This window comes from Polypterus senegalus, chromosome 17, assembly GCF_016835505.1.
Source record: "Polypterus senegalus isolate Bchr_013 chromosome 17, ASM1683550v1, whole genome shotgun sequence".
Lineage (NCBI taxonomy): Eukaryota > Metazoa > Chordata > Cladistia > Polypteriformes > Polypteridae > Polypterus > Polypterus senegalus.
The window spans coordinates 32705907-32725601 of record NC_053170.1 but is presented as its reverse complement, the minus strand read 5'-3'; the positions used below and the strand labels follow the sequence as shown (position 1 = coordinate 32725601).

General features: G+C 38.9%; 1 protein-coding gene across 1 annotated transcript in view; it reads right to left on the bottom strand.

The window, feature by feature from the left end:
* The window catches only part of crybg2 (crystallin beta-gamma domain containing 2), a 154818-nt gene that overhangs the window by 43514 nt on the left and 91609 nt on the right, over positions 1-19695 (bottom strand). Inside the window, exons 5-7 of the mRNA XM_039739338.1 lie at positions 10813-10860; positions 4120-4238; positions 1665-1830 (exon numbers count right to left, since the gene is read on the bottom strand). Of these exons, the coding sequence (XP_039595272.1) occupies positions 1665-1830; positions 4120-4238; positions 10813-10860 (333 nt within the window). The remainder of the gene's footprint in view (positions 1-1664; positions 1831-4119; positions 4239-10812; positions 10861-19695) is intronic.

Below are 19695 nucleotides of genomic sequence, written 5' to 3'. Positions count from 1 at the left end.
CCCGACTCCCGCTACTTTCTGCGGAGAGTCCTGCGCCTTCCGGTCACTCCCGCCCTACAAAACAAACTCTGCGGGAGCGACCACAACCACTACTTATCCCGGGTGTTGGCCAAACACCCAGGCTGCCTTCAGCTGCCTGCGAGCGCTCGCCCGCTTCCTGCTTCATTGACTTGCGCTTTCCTCCTCACTGCTTCCTGCTGCCAACCTCCGTTTTCCTTCTCTTTCTCTCCTATTCGTTTGTTGTTCTCCCGTTCTTTTCTTTTTCCTCCTGTATCCGACTCGCGCTTCTTTTTATATAGCGAGGGGCCATAGCAGCTGCAGCACATTAGCCACGGGAACAATCATGGATGTGGGAAGTCCCTCACCTGTGCATTCGGTGAGAAACGCCCACACCACAGATCGCCCCGTGGCTTGCTATGGCCCAACGCCCCCTCGCCAAGCCGCCGCGAGAGCGGTGATTATTTATTTAAAAAAACTGGCCTTTGCACAGCGAGCTGTGGATCCATAACACCACACGTGCCCCTTCCACTTCACGTCCTCACATGGAGTGACTGGCAGCGAACCTAAGACCACTAAAGCAGAAGCAAATACTCATTCAACTTCACTAATGGGAATCTCACTTTGCTTAGATATATGTATATAGGCCTCTCGACATCTACTGCCATTAGGAGGGTATCACAGCACTGGTTCTTTCATTCTTAATGCCCCTCTATATACTTGCCCCTTATCTCAGAGATCCTGCATAAGCCCCAAATGTCAGTTCTGAGGAATCGCTCAGGGATTTGCCCTACCTCATTTTAGGTGTTAACACAAACATCCTGGGTTCAGAGTCTTCTCTCTGTGGAAGTACCTGAAACAGAGACATCCACCTATCCTTGTAGAATGTATGGATGCTAGAGCTAATCCTGGAAGTAGGCTTAAGTTAGGAACCAAGTCAGGATGGAAGACTTTCACCTACGTTGGTACAATTCAGAATCACCAATTAAATAGCAGCCTGTCTTTGTACAATGGGAAGAGAACATACTTTAAGGAGAACAGGACAATTCTCAGGAAAGAGCTAAGAAATAAGTAAAGGTACAATTCTGCAAGGTAAAACACAATTTACCATAAAACTGTGCTTCTTAAATTATTTTATTCTGTTATTAAAAAAAGCAGCCAATCACTGACAAATGCCAGAGTGGTCCATCATGCTGCTTCTTCAAAATTCTGAAACTGAACGGAATGACTAACAATACTGTCTAAAAACAAACAGATATCGTTATGGAAATCGGGCACCTTTTAGCGTTAAACCTACCTGTTCTTTTTAGGGCCCATTTTTGGAATTTCTAAAAGGAAAAATTTGGATATTCTTTTATTAAGTCTTTTTTATTCTGTTATAAGATCACCAGGTCCTCATAATTCTACCCTAGCAGCACTTGGCATAAGACAAGAACCTAACCTATAAAACAACAAAATGCAAATGAACCCAAATGTACAGTATGTTGGAAAAAGAACGTATTTACCTAACCAACTAAAATATACTGACTTCCACTTATTAATAATTCTGATAATACAGGGTGTGTATCAGGTGGCCTGTCTATCTGAATAGTAATCAGTGGGGTTATCAGATACAACTCATACACTGTACTGTATAGATATGTCTATACAGAGCTGTCTTTCCTTACCCTGACTGCTCTCCGCAGTGAGCCAATGACAAACTTCTTTCTGGGAGGGTCGTCAGGTTCTGGGCTGTGTTCTTCTGTCTCTCCAAATGGGTAAGAAAGCTCAATGTCTCCTTCTTCCAAGGCAAATTTTTCCCCCTTAAAGTCAGGCTTTTCATATAATACCCATCTGAAAATGCAATATTATATACATATATATTAGTATCAACAATCAATAAAGAGATTGGCCATCTATCTACTTACTGAATCCATCCATCCATTCTTTAGAACAGGTTAGATGAAAACAGGCCATTTAGCCTGAAAAGCTCAGCCATCCTATTTACGTAGATTGTCTAAAAAAACATCAAGTTGCGATCTGAATATCTCTAAACTCCTACTCTCTACTACTGTAATTTCTGGAAGGTGGCAGTAAGCTGTTGCCCACACCAGCAGCACCAGGCATAAAAGAGGAACCAAGGTTGGACATGATGCAAGTTCATACACTCCATTTTATGTATTCATTTGTTTGTTAAATTCTAACTTAATATCAAGACAATGACAGGGTCTTACTAGCATTTCAGTATTTTACCATGCCTTATCTTATATTTGAGTCCCATTGTATTGCAATCAGGGATTCAAAAATAAAACTAATAATAAAAAATTATTATTTTGTGTTTTTATTTTGGTTTAATCTTCTGTACATAATGGTGACAGATAATTGTTTAGTAATTTTCTCTTGGATATATAATTTTCTTTTAGGGCTCTGATATTTTCATATTTATTTTGAATCATGAAGAGTTTTAATATATTTAGTTCTTTTCATGTTAATTTGTAAGCTCTGTTAATTTCAATTTTATTTTCTTTTGAAATTTACTACAAACACATTTTGATATATTTTGTGGGTGCTCTGGTATGAACTTTTAAAGTAATCTCCCCATTTTGGGAGCTGTTTAGGTAAATCCTGCAGATGGTAATTTGGGTAAGGCTTACTTAAATTGTGCTTCTTCTTGGTCCTGGCCTGCTTTATGAGCTTTTGGAGGCCTCATTAACCCCTCTGACCATATCTGTGGTCAGACAGAGTCAAAACTGGAAAGTCCAAATGATCATGCATCAGAACCTAAATGCTAAACCAAGCTCAAAATCTCTCGTTCAAAGCCAAAGTCTAACCTTTCAGTTCTCTTGTAATCTACCAAATATTGCAACTCTGTTTTTTCTGTTCCAAATCATTTCTGAGCATTTTCAAATGTAAGTAGTTTGTTTTACAAGCAATTATTTCCTTTTATCAGTATGACAACCATTTGACCACCATTTTGTACTCAGTTTGCATGGCTGTTGGCATATTGTTCACTGGTTGCTATGCCTGTTGTTGGTCATGTGATGTGGAGGTCAGATGGTGTATTGTGTCATCTTGCTTCACATGCTTTGCATCCTGGCTTTTGGATATTTATAAACCTCCACATTCCTCATTTCTCCTTTTTTGGCTAAGGAAGTTATTAAGCTTCTGACCTTTAGCTTGTTTTTTGACATGAGAGTTTTGTCTGGGAATTTGGCTTTCAAAGGCTCCTGACTATAAATTTGGCTGGCCCCTTAAACTTGTCATCTCCTGTTCAACTTCTCTAAAATTTATTTCATAGGATGCTCACAACATGACTTTAAAAAATATTTTGGAAATATCCACAATCTTAAACATGTTCTTAAGTGGGACACTGGCTTTTATACCACTACAAACATGACATCAAAATGGCATGACTGCCACGAACATTTCCCCCTTAGTGATGGACTGTTGTGTCATGGCAACCTAGGTACAAAATTGCAACCTACATTAAAAAAAATCACTAGGGAGAGAGAAACCATAAAACTCTGGCTCCTTGAGACAAGTCAAAAGCAAAATCTTTACAATTGAACATATTTACTGAAAAAGAAGAAAAAAATAGCAAAAACAAGTCAAAAAATATTTGCCTAGAAGTCAATCTGAAGTGAGCAAGTCCTAATACACGATCTTATGGCAAATCCAAGAAATGGGAAAAAAAAAATAAAAAAAACATAATAAACCAGAAAAGCAATATTCCATTATCCATTACAGGATGCTTTTCTTTGGCTGTCATAAATAGCCAGAGGAAGGACCCAACACCAGTGACGTCATGGTGGTCCCTCCTCTTGCGGCTCCACCCACAGGACAGATGGTATGAACACCCTTAGAAAACTGAAGAGCAGTAAATAATAGCCAATTACAGATTTTTGGCTTGAATTAGCATTTAGTTTTTTGACTTTCCAGTCCCTTTGCTTTTTTTCATTAATACGGTTTTATTTCTTCCATTTTACAGCCCATTTCCTAAAAGTTCTTCCTACTAATTTTACTGGACGGTGACATCACAGTTGTGGCTGTTTTGAGCAGTGACTTAAGTGACACTTCATGTTGCTCAGAAAAGCTAAAGAACAGTAAATGACAGCTTAATAAAAGGACACAACATTTTCTTACCCTCCTCTCACCACTCGGATTGAGATGGTTTCAGGAAAGACCCAAGAAGTAGCGTCTATAACATCACTATAAATCTCTGTTCTGTTGCCGGTGAAGCCTGGTTGATCATAGATGTATATCTGTAACACAGTACAAAGCATTATGAATGACCTATAATGTTGGGCTTCTGCTTCACAAGCTGCACACACATATACACACATACCTACATTTTTCATCTAGTAACAAAACTGACTAAGTCACTAAGGACCAGTACACTCAGCACTGAAGAGACCATTATGGTGAGACTGTAACAGATGGTGTAAGAAACACGTGACACTAGATACAGTCCATATCCAACTAGTAAGAAGGGCAGTACCAGCATCATCTCCTCAAAACCCTGCTACACCTAACAACCATCCCTTCAAATGAAGTGGTCGTCATTTGTGAAATTTATGATTAAGGCTTTTAATTAAAATGACTTTTCTGACAACCTAAGAATCTTATCTATGTTCATATCACTGCACTATTTAAAGCTATGTGTCCTGGATCTTTATCTAAACCTCACAGCGGGCCATACCTTAACGGAAATTAACATCTCCAAATCTGAGGTCATCATCCATTCCCAGAAAATAGTGGCTTGCTCTATGCAAGTGAGGGGGAATCAACCACCCTTTTAAATACCTTGGAGTCTTATTTGAAATGACAGAAGAGCAGGTACTGAAGCTGACCAGGGGATCAGTGCAACAGCTGCTAGCATTGTGCAGCATGATGTTGTTGGCTCCTGATTTATTCTACATCCTCTTTCTCACCTAATCATGGGCTCTGAGTGACAGAAAAAAATGAGTTTGCTGGCATAAGCAATTAAATCGAGACTTTGTAAAACTTTGCTGGGTTTGCCGTTTGTAACTTGGGAAGACCCCTGGCGAGCAGTTTGTAGTCTTACAAGGTACAGTTAGAACAGAAATGAAGCCATGAAGGCCTAATATTATATCATTATGTAAAGCACTTTGAGCTACTTTTTTGTATTTTGTAAATAAATGTTGTTGTAATAAAATAAAACCAGAGTCTTGAAATACAGGCCAGAGAAGGTGGCTGAAAGATGCACCCAAAGAGTAGGCTGGAGGAACAAGAGAAACCAGCACTTCAGCTCAGAGAGCAGAAAAGGCAGAGCTGACTTGCAATGACAGATTATGGAAGGATGTAAAATGTGGCACTTAAAAGAAATGGTGCACAGTAAAACACTGCTATAGAATAATGCAAAAGTGACAGACATGTTCAATCATAGCGAAAAATTCCAAAGAGGATGGTGACCAAGCTGTTTAGCTCTCTAATTATTGTCTGTGAACAGGTAATAGTTTATTACTTAATACTGAATTGATTATATTTAATATAAAAAGAGGATTGCATTCTACCCCTTAAACAGTATGACAGCACAGTTTTATTTGTATCCGGCCAATGAAGTGAGACCTTAATGTACCTGTGGAGTTCATTAATGTCAGCAGGGGTGCCCTACCATTTCTATAGGATTGGAAGTTCAGTCGAAGCAGGTTAGGCAGGCACTGTGGTGTAGGGGTTAAAACTTTGAACCTGAAACCCTTGGGCTGTGGGTTCAAATCTCACTAATGACACTGTACGAACATCACAAGTCACTTCACCTGCTTGTGCTCCAAGTGGAAAACCAAAAGAAATATAACCGATTGTACCTCAAATGATGCAAGTCTCCTTGGATAAAGGCATCAGTCAAGTAATAATAGTAAACGGGAAGTTTCTACCCAGACCTCTATAGTCTACAAATGCATCTTTTCTTGGGTTACGTGTGGTTGAGCATTTGCTTTAACATTAGTGTGGTTCTATGAAAGGCTTTAGTCATATTCATCAGAAAAATCATTTGATGGTACTTAATTTTTTATTTTTTGTAATACTTGTATGTCTCTGATGGGGTTTGTTGCTGTTGTTTGCTGTAATAAAAACAATTCTTCAAGTTTTTGTAAATGCTTAATTTCATTTTGGGACAAAGTGTTTGTTCATTCATTCTATCTATGTATCTGTCTTATAGTGCCTTTCACATCTATTTATCTGCATATTATATAGTGCTTTTCATATGTACAATCATGGCCGAAATTATCAACACCACTGGAATTTTCCCAGAAAATGCACCATTTCTCCCAGAAAATTGTTGCAATTACAAATGTTTTGGCATACACATGTTTATTTCCTTTATGTGCATTGGAACAACACAAAAAAACAGAGAAAAAAAGCCAAATCTGACATCATTTCACACAAAACTCAAAAACCGGGCTGGTCAAAATTATTGGCACCCTCAACTTAATATTTGGTTGCACGCCCTTTGGAAAAAAATAACTGAAATCAAGCGCTTCCTATAACCATCAACAAGCTGGTTACACCTCTCAACTGGAATTTCCGAACACTTTTCTTTTGCAAACTGCTCAAAGTCTCTCAGATTTGAAGGGCGCCTTCTGCCAACAGCAATTTTGAGATCTCTCCACAAGTGTTCAATCGGACTCATTGCTGGCCACTTCAGAACTCTCCAGCGCTTTGTCTTCAACCATTTCTGGGTGCGTTTAGAGGTATGTTTGGGGTCATTGTCCTGCTGGATCACCCATAACCTCTGACGCAGACCCAGCTTTCTGACACTGGGCGCTACATTGTGCCCCAATATCTTTTGGTAGTCTTCAGATTTCATGATGCCTTGCACACAGTCAAGGCTTCCAGTGACAGAGCCAGCAAAACATCTTAGAACCTCCACCATGTTTGACTGTAGGTACTGTGTTGTTCATTTGTTCGTAGGCCTCATTCCGTTTTCTGCAAACAGTAGAATGATGTGTTTTACCAAAAAGCTCTACCTTGGTCTCATCTGTCCACAAGACATTTGCCCAGAAGGATTTTGGCTTCCTCAAGTACATTTTGGCAAACTCCAGTCTGCCTTTTTTATGTTTCTGTGTCAGCAGTGGGGTCCTCCTGGCTCTCCTGCCATAGCGTTTCATTTCGTTCAAATGTCGACAGATAGTTCGAGCTGACACTGTTGCACCCTGAGTCTGCAGAACAGTTTGAATATGTTTTGTTAGTTGATTGGGGCTGTTTATCCACCATTCGGACTATCCTTCGTTGCAGTCTTTTATCAATTTTTCTCTTCCATCCACATCCAGGGAGATTAGCTACAGTGCCATGTGTTGTGAACTTCTTGATTATGTTGCGCACAGTGGACAAAGGAACATGAAGATCTCTGGAGATGGACTTGTAGCCTTGAGATTGTTGATATTTTTCCACAATTTTTGTTCTCAAGACCTCAGACAATTCTCGGCCCTTCTTTCTGTTCTCCATGCTTAGTGTGGCACACTCAGACACACAACACAAAGGTTGAGTCAACTTTTCTCCATTTTAACTGGCTTCAGGTGTGATTACTATATTGCCAGCACCTGTTTCTTGCCACAGGTGAGTTCAAACGAGCATCATATGCTTGAAATAAAACGATTTACCCACAATTTTGAAAAGGTGCCAATAATTTTGTCTGGCCCGTTTTTGGAGTTCTGTGTAACATGATGTCAGATTTGGCTTTTTTCTCTGTTTTTTTGTGTTGTTCCAATGCACATAAAGGAAATAAACATGTGTATGCCAAAACATTTGTAATTGCAACAATTTTTTGGGAGAAACGGTGCATTTTCTGTGAAAATTCCAGGGGTGCCGATAATTTCAGCCATGACTGTATCTATCTATCTCCCTCCATGACACCTTGTCTTTGACTGGGATACAAGATTTACTAACGAAGAAATTGAAGGTTGTTGTTTTTAACATGGGTGTTAGGGCTGGCCTCGCCTTTTAACTGGCACTGTGCATCCAACCCTACCTATCTGATTGAGATTGAGCTCGCCTAGTAGCTTTTCACTTTGCTTTAAGGCCGCTGTCAAGCCTCAAAGGTTTCTGTGACTTTTCAAGTTTTTTGCCTATTTCCTTTAGTTCTATTTTATTTATGCTTGTCATTCCTCCTGTTTGTTTCGGATTACTCTTTAGATTACAGACTTTAATAAAACAACAACTGCTTTAACTAGTTTGTCATGTCTCTTCCACTTTCAACTCATCCTGATCTGCATTCCCACAGTAGCTGGCAAAGCTTACCATGCTTGACTGGGTGGCACCTCACTTGCCGTTCCCACCCCAGTTCCTTGTCTACAGGAAGCCGCACCTGTAGAGACTAACTTGTCTTTTAAAAGTCTTATCAGCCAGAAAACATTTGACAATGGGTGAGGACACCAGAGATGACGGGCCCAATTTATGGAAAGTGCTTTAGATCATTTAAACGGAACTATTGCTCACAGATGGTCACTTTTCATTACAATAACAAGAAGGCATGTGCTGTAGAAGGTGATTTACACACTTCTAAAGCTAAGCACTGATGAAACAGGAGAAATTTAAATGGCAGCTGGAACAAATAAAACTACGTATGCATGTATGAAGTGAGAAAACCAATGAAAAATACTGTACTGCCCTTTCACTTTAGGCCTCGCTAGGGGTGTGTGCCGACTTTTCATTTGAGGTCTTGAACAACTGTAAGAAATCTTCCTAGTTGCTTGCACCATAAAAGACAAGATGGGAAAAAGGTCAATTCATCATCCCTATTGTGCCTCAAAGGCTCAATCTGAAGGTCTTGAATAGGTGGGCCACAAAGAGACTCCAGCAATAGTGACCTCTGTGGACAGGTGTGCTACCAGAATGACGGGGACAGTGAGAGAATAAAAGAAGATCATCATCTGAGACAATTTTAAAAGGACAGGTTAATTTAATTTAACTTCATGTTTATAACTGATAAAGGTGATAACTGAATGATAAAAAAATGAGTGTTTCTCATATATATGGAATGCATTATTTTGCATTCATTGTTTGTATTTATGGTCATTTTTAAGTACCATACTACTGTCTTTTGTGTATAGAAGACATGCAAATAATGCTGGTGGGCACATTACACTTCTTCTAGTCAGAGGGAATGTCAAACTAGACAGCTGAAGTTGCTGATCCTGTTGTCTGTGTATGCCAGATGAGATGAGTAGAAATTGCAGGGAATGACAAACTAGACAACTACGTGATGGCTTTTCAGTGCAATTTCACATTTCCAGAGTACTGCAAGCTGACCCCTTTTTCTGGCAGCCAGGTTTATGCTGGCTGACAGAGCTGGTGCTATACGAATGTTTCCCCAAGTATGGAGAATCCAGCTACAATTTCAGACCTTTTTTCTTTTTTCCACTCTATCATGGTGTGTAAAACACAAAAAATCAGGCCCATGAGCCTCTTTTCTGTTTGTCAGGTCTAAATTGCTGTATCACATGCATTGCACTTCCAGTTGTTTTGATTTGATCTTGTAATAGAAAAATATTTTAATATCATTCCTCGATGCCCTTTTTTTTTCCACGGGTGTCGCTATTTTGACCTTGTTGCAAGCCACAGTAGTATGCCCGACAACCAAAACTTGTGACCCCTAATGTCAGATTAGACGGTATAAAGGTCACCTCAAAGACATTCTGGTTGTCCAAGGTCCTGTATAAAAATCTTCAGTGATGAGTGCATTCTCTTTATCAATCTTCTGGTTTCAACTTAGGGCTTTGTTTTCTTAGGCTTGATGATAGATTGATTTAGACTTCCTAGTTTTCAAATTGTTCACCTTAAGACTACATTTCGCTTCCAGATTCTTTATTATTAAAATCTGCCTAAACTCATTTTGTGGTAAAATACTAACTGAGCGTTGGTTCTCAGTCTTTTGCAAACACGGGCCCGCCACAACAAAAGACAAAATCATTTTTATTTTTTTGGGGAATTCGCAGACTAGTTGGACTGATCTGGTGTTTATGTCGGACTATATGACTTGCAGTCAAAGTAATGTGAAGCAACTGCCTCTGACTTGTAAGATTATGGAAATGAAGTCTGCAACTGAAAATCGCTGGAAAACTCATGTAATGCGACATGGCATTAAGACGTACAACAAACAACATTCTCAATCCGGCTTAATCAAACTCAGACCCTGTCTTTACAATACTGGTGTACCGCAGGAAAAAAACTCTCTGGCCAGGGTTGCCAGTCCTTTGCAGGGCCCACACACCCAGACACCCATGCTCACACTGGGCTAATTTGGAGTCACCAATTAATTTAATACGCATATATTTGGGGATATTGAAGGAAAGCAGCACAGACAGGCAGTGGTACAGTGGTTAGGGCTTTGGACTTCAAACCCTGAGGTTGTGGGTTCAGATTCTGCCACTGACACCGTGTGATCCTGTGCAGGTCACTTCACCTGCCTGTATTGCTATTGGAAAAAGAAAAAAAACGTAACCAATTGTATCTCAAATGTTGTAAGTCACTTTGGATAAAGGCTTCAGCCAAATAAATAAATGTAATGTAATATAATGGAAAGCCAGAATTCGTCAAAGAAACAACAATGCTGGATCCATAAGTCGGTAGGTAGCACTGTCCCCATCATGAAACTGTACTTCCCACGCAAGCAAGAATTTCATGCATATTTGAATCTGAACTTGTCATGGGAGGAAGGTTAAGCCATGCTCTTGGCACAACTAAGGATGGAGATTTGTTCACAGACAGATAGAAACAGTGATATCTTAAAAGGCTTGCAATGCTTCCTGATGACGTGAAGAAAGAAAAGCCAGGCAATCATTTCATTTGAAGCATCAGCATAATCCATTGTCCCATTACCTTTCCAGGGCGAGGGTTGATTTTTCCATGTTCTTTTTCCTTGGTTTGCTAAGGAGACAAAAGAGAACAAATTCACATGATGTATTCTTCCTAGAGATGTCAACATTAACATTAATTAAATAATTTGATCCATGTTGCTTTGTGGTTTAATATTATTTTTGTCCTCCTTTTTATTGCTTTAAATGTTTTTGCTTTATAAAGTTCCTTAGGACTTTTTTTACCTAAATGGCCACTGAAATAAAATCCTTGAATCCTTATGATAGACTGATCAGTTCTTAACTTTACAATGCAAGTGACACAAACATCAAAAAGTGAAATGATAACACCAGCATCTGCAAAACAAGCCAAAGAAAACTCATAAATAATTACAAAGTAGAATGATAAATGCCAGATGCCAGACGGTTTTGTCAGTAAAGAATATATCCTTTTGAAGCATGCAGGATTCTCACTTTGTTCATGAACAAATACCACCAACAACTGCACAGCAGCGTTTTCTTTAACCATTTTAAGTGCCCCAAACTTTATTATCCTATGGCCATACACCATGTCTTTGTTGGCTCTAAAAATGGTTATGCAGAATAAAGTGACTTAATGGAGAAAAGGTTAAAAATTCTAGTCAATCAAATACATATGAGAGAATTTAACAACACTGTCACAATGAATGACTATCACAGAAATCAATAATGCAATCAAAACATAAATTAATAAACACAGATACATAACTGATTTTACAGAGTATTACAAGAACATCTTCAAGCCTTTTTGGGTAACAGTCTTGGAACAGGGTTCTGGTCTATCACAGCGCCCACTCACACATAAACCCACATAGGACCAGTTTTGACTCACCAATTAAACTAACACATCTTTATGGACGTGTGAGGGTAACTGGGGGTCCCCGAAAGAAAATGAATGCACACCCCGAGATAACATGGAAACTAAACACAGTGAACCAACTGGATTTTAACCTAGGAAACTCGGTCAGCAGTGAAAACTACTGTGCCAGCCTAGCGTTAAAAGATATTTTATAAGAAATAAATTTTTGTACTAAGACATAACTACATGCATGATGTATAGATAGATAGATAGATAGATAGATAGATAGATAGATAGATAGATAGATAGATAGATAGATAGATAGATAGATAGATAGATAGATAAGGGACCTTGATAAATCAGGTGCTCTCTCCAAAGTATTGGATGCTAGCAAATCCCTGAAAACAGGAACATCTATAATTCTACACAGATCCCCAGTAGAAGTTTATAAAATCTATCTATTAAAATAAATGAATTACTGATATTTATATTTATCAGAGACAGACAAGAAATGTAAAATACTCTGCCAGATATGAATTTCAGTTGTTTTTCCCAAGACAGATAAAAACTCATTGGAATGTTCATCCTATGGATCAATTGCCATACAAAACATTGATGTTAAGATTCCAGCCAATGTTCTCACAAACAAAATCAAAGTGCCACCTCCTATCATTTCACGCATTCAACTTAACTTCATTAAATGGATGGCTATTATTAACACTCTAATGTATGCTCAGTGTAATATAAAAAGGACATCAGCAGGGACAGTGACATTAAGGTCTTGCTCTTGCTCGATGCCTTTGAGTGGAATGAGGTTTAACTCAGACATATTTCTATTTGGAACAAACATATTGTAAGGATTAAACTGACATCATTTAGGTAAAACAGTTCATGCATCTTGTTTAGGGCTGCAGGATCAGAAAGGTGTCCCTTATCACCGATTTCATTTTCTGTTTCCTTTGAACCTCTCCCTCTATTTATTTGTCAAAACAATCAAAGAGCTGGAAAATGTAACAGAAATACAAACAAAAATGGGTTCAAAATTAATCTTAAAAAGGCTGCATTATTTTTGCAAAGGTTTCACATAATTGGGAGTCATAGTTACACAATGATTTCAAGACCTATTTAAACTAACTAAAGGAGTGTGTCAGACAAGACCTGAACAACTAGGCATAGCTTCACCTCATATTATCTTGGAGAATTAATGTTATTAAAATAAAAATTCATCAATAGCTTAAACATTTTCTCATAGGTTAAAAAAGGAACTTGAAACTTGTAACTCTGTGTTGTCTTTGATCACTAACCTTTTAATAGAAGAGGAAAAGAGGAAAGCCAAAGAGAAGGTATATGGATGTGATGGGAGACGACATGCAGATGATGGGTGTAACAGAGCAAGTTGCAGAGGACAGGAAGATATGGGAAAAGATGATCCACTATAACCAGTCGAATGAAGAAGAAGAAGAATTAGATCTGAGCAGTTTCTGATCAATCTATTGTCAGAACTTACACTATCTTAAGACGCAGTTGTCAATAAAAAATATTAATATTAAAATTTTATTAAGCATTTCATAGCTTTCTTTAGGTATTCTTGGATGTTCTGAATATCAGAGAACAGTTTAGTATTATGTTAACCAAACCAAGTTGATAGAAATATCTATACTTTTTTTATTCTTATTTTCATTTACTGCTGTACCATTTTGTTTACCTCATGGGTGTCACCTCTTTAAGGGTCCCACTGCCATGATACGGCTTCTCGTTGCTAGAGGGCATGGTACTGGAAATCAAGCCATGTGACACCACTGACAAAATGCTTTATTAGCTGATGCCTCAGATCTAATAGCATCTGTGACAGCGGATAAACCAAAGAACATTGTGTAAGTTATTACACAGAATTTGGACCCAGGAAACTTTATCAATTCCTTTTCAACTTGATTTTTGGTTAGTGTTTTGGGCTTAGGCAACACTTCCTAATATAGCAAGGGTCACAAATAAAATATTAGAAAATCAAAATGAGATCCAAAAATACAAAGTAAACAAACAAACCAAAGTCAAAAGCAAAATCTTGGAGTATAAATTTTGTTCTAGAATCCATTTTAGCCTGTCCTGCACTAGATCTGTCCTTTAGGAAATAGTCAAAGTTCGGACACTTCCTTGAGGGCACCAATAAGTTTTATAGAGGAACTTGACATTACGTCATGTGGCCTCCATGTCACATGACTAAGAATGGTACTGTTTCTATAAACAATATGGAAAATGAAACACAAAATGTTGGCAAGAAAACGTCATGAAAAGTAAAGAAGAAAAAGACAAAAATAAACTGAAATACAGTGGAACCTCGGTTTGCGAGCATAATTCGTTCCGGAAATGTGCTAGCAGTCCAAAACACTCGTATATCAAAGTGAATTTCCCCATAAGAAACAATGGAAACTCAGATGATTCGTTCCACAACCCAAAACTATTCATATAAAAATGATTATTACAAAATATAAAGTAAAAATACATAAAACAAATTAACCTGCACTTTACCTTTAAAAAGAATCATGGCTGGTGTGAGTGAGTTTCTAAACTCTTGTGGGATTCGACCCAACGGGACGACACGTGGAAGACCGTCCCAAAGCAATCGCAGTCTCCCAGTGCTGTAGCAGTTCACCGTATAAGCGCATCCAAAAAGTTCGCAGACATGCTATAAGCGCCTGCCGTCAATGGGTGATACAAGGAACATTATAAAAATCCCGCTACAATAAATAACCGCGCTGTTGCTGTTTCAAGCTAAATAAAGCTGGTGTTGCTAAAGTACTGAAACTCAGCTTCGTGTTTTGGGGTGCAAGACGGGGACTCGCACTCCACAGCAAACACGTGCGCGCGCACACACACACACACACAGTCACAATGCTGTAGTAAACAGTATACGCTCGTACGGATGTTGACTATATGAGTGAAGCACACAGACTCAGACAGGAGACGGTTGCCCTCAAGAGAAGAGAGAGAGAGAGAGACGCGCACGGGAGCGAGAGCGAGATAAGGAGAGATGCGCGCCCGAGCGAGAGAGATAAGGAGAGAGAGACGCGCGCGCGAGAGAGAGATAAGGAGATAGAGACGCGCGTGAGAGAGAGAACAACAATCAGCTCAGTTGTGATCACATGACGTTCAGCAGACAAAGTGTATCCATACTACTCGTATTGCAAGACATCGCTCGTTTATAAAGTCAAAAATTATTAAAAAAATTTAGCTCGTCTTGCAAAACACTCGTAAACCAAGTTACTCGTAAACCGAGGTTCCACTGTATTCCACATTAATGCAATTAATAATGTAATTAAATTCTCAAAGGACAACAACGTGAGATGCCTGGCATGAAATAGAATATGAATTATTTCAAATGTGCAAAAACGAAACTAACATGAAATTGCCATTAATACAACATTAGATCCTCACAATTCCTCCCAAAAACCAACACCATGCTAATTTAAAAGTATCATGGTAAGCGGACAGACAGAAACACATAACACCTTCCACACAGTTCATCAATTAAATCAAAATTACTCACAGGTTGCCCCTCACTAACCTGAACAAGGCACTCTACTATATAATAAAAGGCAGCTGTCTGCGTGTGCACGTGTGTGTGTGTGTGCGTGTGTGTGTGTGTGTGTGTGTGTGAGAGACTGGTCCCTCTGAGCTATCTGATTGGTAAGTTGGGCTTTGGTTTGATTGATCAGCTTGACGTTGCAATGCAATCAAAAAGAGGAAGTGCTGGACAACAGAAGTTGAGGTAAACAAGGAGGAGTCCAGGTGTAGGAGGCACACTGATAGTCACCTTCAAAGATGGGAAGTATTTACAAGAATATGAATGAGTCGGTAATGGGGACCCATCTACCACTGATGACAGTCAAAAACCAGACATGAGACAAGGAAGGCACTTTAAAATGAGAGAGTTTAAGAAGAAGGCTTTACAGAAACACACTTGAGAGAGGAAATTCTGGACAAGAGAGGTACGGACTCATGTGGGTATCAAGGTGAATGAGGAACCCCTGAAGGTACACGTAGTGTAAGAAATATAAACTATGAAATGTTTCTTAATTTACTCTATTACCTGTAAGATATGAATGTTGAATATTTATTGGGGAATATCTTCACAAATTCTTTAAATTACCAATATTAATCCTATTCAGATATCCCCATTTAATTATCACTTCATTTTTTATGAAGGTTGCACAGAGCCTGTAAGAGCCAATCTTAGAAAATTTACTTAAGTGTTTGCTTAATTTCAACAGAATATTAGTTTCTAATACTTACTTAGATTATAGTATAGTTTTTTACCCCCTGTAGGTTGAGAGCATGCACTGATTTTACAGGGCATTGCTGCTCCCACCTCATGACAAACTACCCGGATTAGGAAGATAACATGAAATAGAACTTTCTTTGCTATATCCGTAAAACTAAGTGTTAATTTAGCCAGTAAAGAAGCAGTCTCAGTGAGCATGTTAGATAAGTTTGCAAATAGGATATTGGAATTCAGTTTTCTAACCATGCTTACAATTATTTGATATGAAGATTTGAAAGTATTACTGTATGACCAAACTTGGAGAGAAATGAAACAAGATAAATAAGCCTTATACAGAACATTCTTAAAAAAAAAAAAAAACTTTTATTTTCCTTCCTTCAATTTTTTCTCTATTTTTTTGTGAACTGCTACTTTGAATTTTTACTAAAATTTTTAAAACAAAGATATTTGTATTGTGGAATTATTTGAACACACGTCACACTATTGCCTGAACTGTCCTGTGAAGGAAACTAAAAGCTACAGAACTTTGGTAATTAGGGACAAAAACAGTTACAATGCCTTTAACTTTTAAAATCTCCATTTTGCCAGTCGTCATGTTTGTCAGATACAAGTACTTAATGTTTTGGAAGATCTTATGCAGGAATTCATCAATTGGAGTCCAAAAATTTGATTGGCCTTTCCTGGTGGGCGGTAGAAAATATCTGACCACAGTTGCCTTTCAGTATAATACGGTAACCTGTAATGTTCCGATGGATTACAGTTAACAAACAAGTGAAAAATCTGAGGTGCCACGGAGTTGTAGCTCCCTCCAGAGTTTACTAAGGTTGACCTTGAAAATCTCCAAGCTACATTCGTGTCCTCTTTTGTTTTTTTTTTTTAAGATCTAGGCCTTTTCTGATATCATCTCTGATCTGTGTGTTTTTATGGGAATTCAAACAGTTGATAGTAAAGTACTATTTACCAAGGGAGAGCTGTGACAAGGAGAGTGAAAACCTCAAGTTGTTAAACTTAACATGGCTGCCAAAACCTAAACCATTTTTATCAAACCCAGACAGGCACGATGGGCATGCTCTGCTGCTCCATTTGTTCAAGTTAAGTGGAGCTGAGGACACCCCATTATATAGTAGACTAGCAAAATACCCGCACTTTGCCTTAAAGAAAATTAAACCTTTTTAAACGGAGGGAAAATATGCCAATAATTATTTAAGGATCTCTTTGTATACCACATTGTCAGGTCGGCCCTCCGGTTGTAATATGACCAAGCTGTGTGCTGAGCTTACTCTTCAGCATGCAATGTACAGTTGGCCATGTGAAAAGTAATCTTGTCTAAAATCTCACAGCTTGGATTGCTGCTGTCATAATCGGTTTGAGTTTCATGGTTTGTTTCAATTATGACAGTATTAGCAGGACTTGTGTTGAAGTGACATTCGGCATCTGTCAACCGTTTTAAGCATACAACCGGTTTCATTGATAACTTCACATCCAGCTTTTGAGAGTTTAAACATTCATAAACATCAAAGTGTCCACTACTGAAATCGTCACCTGTGAATCTAAGATGTTTAAGAGGCATTGGCGGTTCTCCAAAGGTGTAAAATATTTGGCCATTTTGGTACACTTGAAAGCGACAACCGAACAATTCAGTGGCAGCCATCAATTCACATGCAGAACCATTGGTGAAGGGCTTAAGCATTTCACTCTTATAGTGTTCCTGTGTAGTATAATTATCTCCTGTACCGTCATCGGTCCACACCTTGAACCCGTCTCAGTCATTCAATACATAAGACACAATGCTCCTCCGGATATCAAGAGTGAACCTGATATGGCTGTGCAATATGTAACAATGAGAATGGAAAAGATAGGTGCCATCTCCGGGCATGGAAACCACTCGGTAAGTGACAGTTCTTTGATCAATGGTGATCACCTTGATAGACATGTTAATGGGGGTACAGTTGAAATGAAAAAGGAAATGGGTATCTGAACAATGTAAAGTAAGTCTAAAATACCCACACAATAACTATAATCATAATAAACGAACAATAAAACAGCGGAGAAGCCGTGGATTAAATAAAAAGGCTGTAGTTATCAGCAGGGAGACGTGAATCCCGTGGCGAAGTAAGGAAGTGAATGTAGAGACCGGATTGACGGACGGCCTTATACAGGCAGGCAGCCAACAACGTGGGAGGCGTTGGGATGGGGGACCCAACGCCGCCTCACACGGTGACCGAGCTGAAGGCTATGGATGTATATATGTATGTAAGTAGGATTCAGTTAGCGTTGGGAACCCGTGTACCAAATTTCTTGAAGATGGGCCCATAAGTAACAAAGAGCATTGAAAAGTTCAATATGGCGGCCGACAGTGGCATCATACCACCGAAATAAGTACGTACATTGGTTTCGGTTAGCGCAGGGAAGCCGCCTACCAAATTTCGTGAAGATGGGACCATAAATAAGAAAGTTCAACATGGCGGATGTTGTCGACCGTTATGCGTAGAATTTCGAAATGAAACCTGCTTAACTGTTGTAAATAAGCTGTAAGGAATGAGCCAGCCAAATTTCAGCCTTCTACCTACACGGGAAGTTGGAGAATTAGTGACGTTGGAAAGTTCCAATTTGGCGGCCGACAGTGGCGTCATACCACCGAAATAAGTATGTACATCAGTTTCGGTTAGCGCAGGGAAGCCGCCTACCAAATTTCGTGAAGATGGGGCCATAAATAAGAAAGCTCAACATGGCGGACGTTGTCGACCGTTATGACCGTTACGTGTAGAATTTCGAAATGAAACCTGCTTAACTTTTGTAAGTAAGCTGTAAGGAATACGCCTGCCCAAATTTCAGCCTTCTACCTACACGGGACGTTGGAGAACTAGTGATGAGTAAGTGAGTGAATGAGTGAGTGAGTCAGTCAGTGAGGGCTTTGCCTTTTATTAGTATACAGTATGCAGAGCATATAAATTTTAGCCCTTAAGCAAGCTGTGGAGTACATCGAGGATGGGATGTTTGTGAAAATGCTTCCCCCATCTCTTTAGTCATATCAGCGCCCACATATGCAAAGTAATCTTTTTGTGGTATCATCTCTCTGTTGACATCCATGGCTGCTGATCCTATATGAGCAACAGGAGACTAAGTTCTCCTAAAGCATCTAATACACAGTAAAATCAACAGTGTTAACACTTTTACGTGTTTATTTAAGTGTCTAGAAAGAGTAGGACCATAAAACACAGAGTATGACCATGCAAACACTTCAATTGATAATTTATCACTGACAGTGCTACTGTGTTGTTTTCATTATAGACATATTTCTTAATAATCTGTAAGGTGCTCAGGCTTGCAGCTTGGAGTCTGAGCAAACACATAGTGCTCCACCCATAGCCACACCTTTGGCCAGCAAATTGTTCCTTGACCCGTCCTAACCTCTTCATTGGTTGGGGCAATCACATGATGAGAGGTGCAGGGAAAACAAAAGGCAGGGCCAGACACAGGCATTTCACTCTAGAATTGTGAGTTTTGTCTTTCTATGAACCTCTCATCTATCTCTATCTCTGTTTTTACGTTTTCCAGAGTTTAATCCACCTTAATCCATTCTTTAATAACATTTACACGTTATTAAAATATACAAGAGTAATGAATTGCATTACCGTTTAAAGAAAATGCACTCTGTTTTTTTGTGCTTCATGTTTTATTACCATTGCTTGTTCCTGCTTTGCATGATCTATTTTTTGCCTATTCTCACAGGAACAAAGCTAAGATGCCAGTTCATTGTGTTGTACACTCATATACTGTTCACGCCCTCT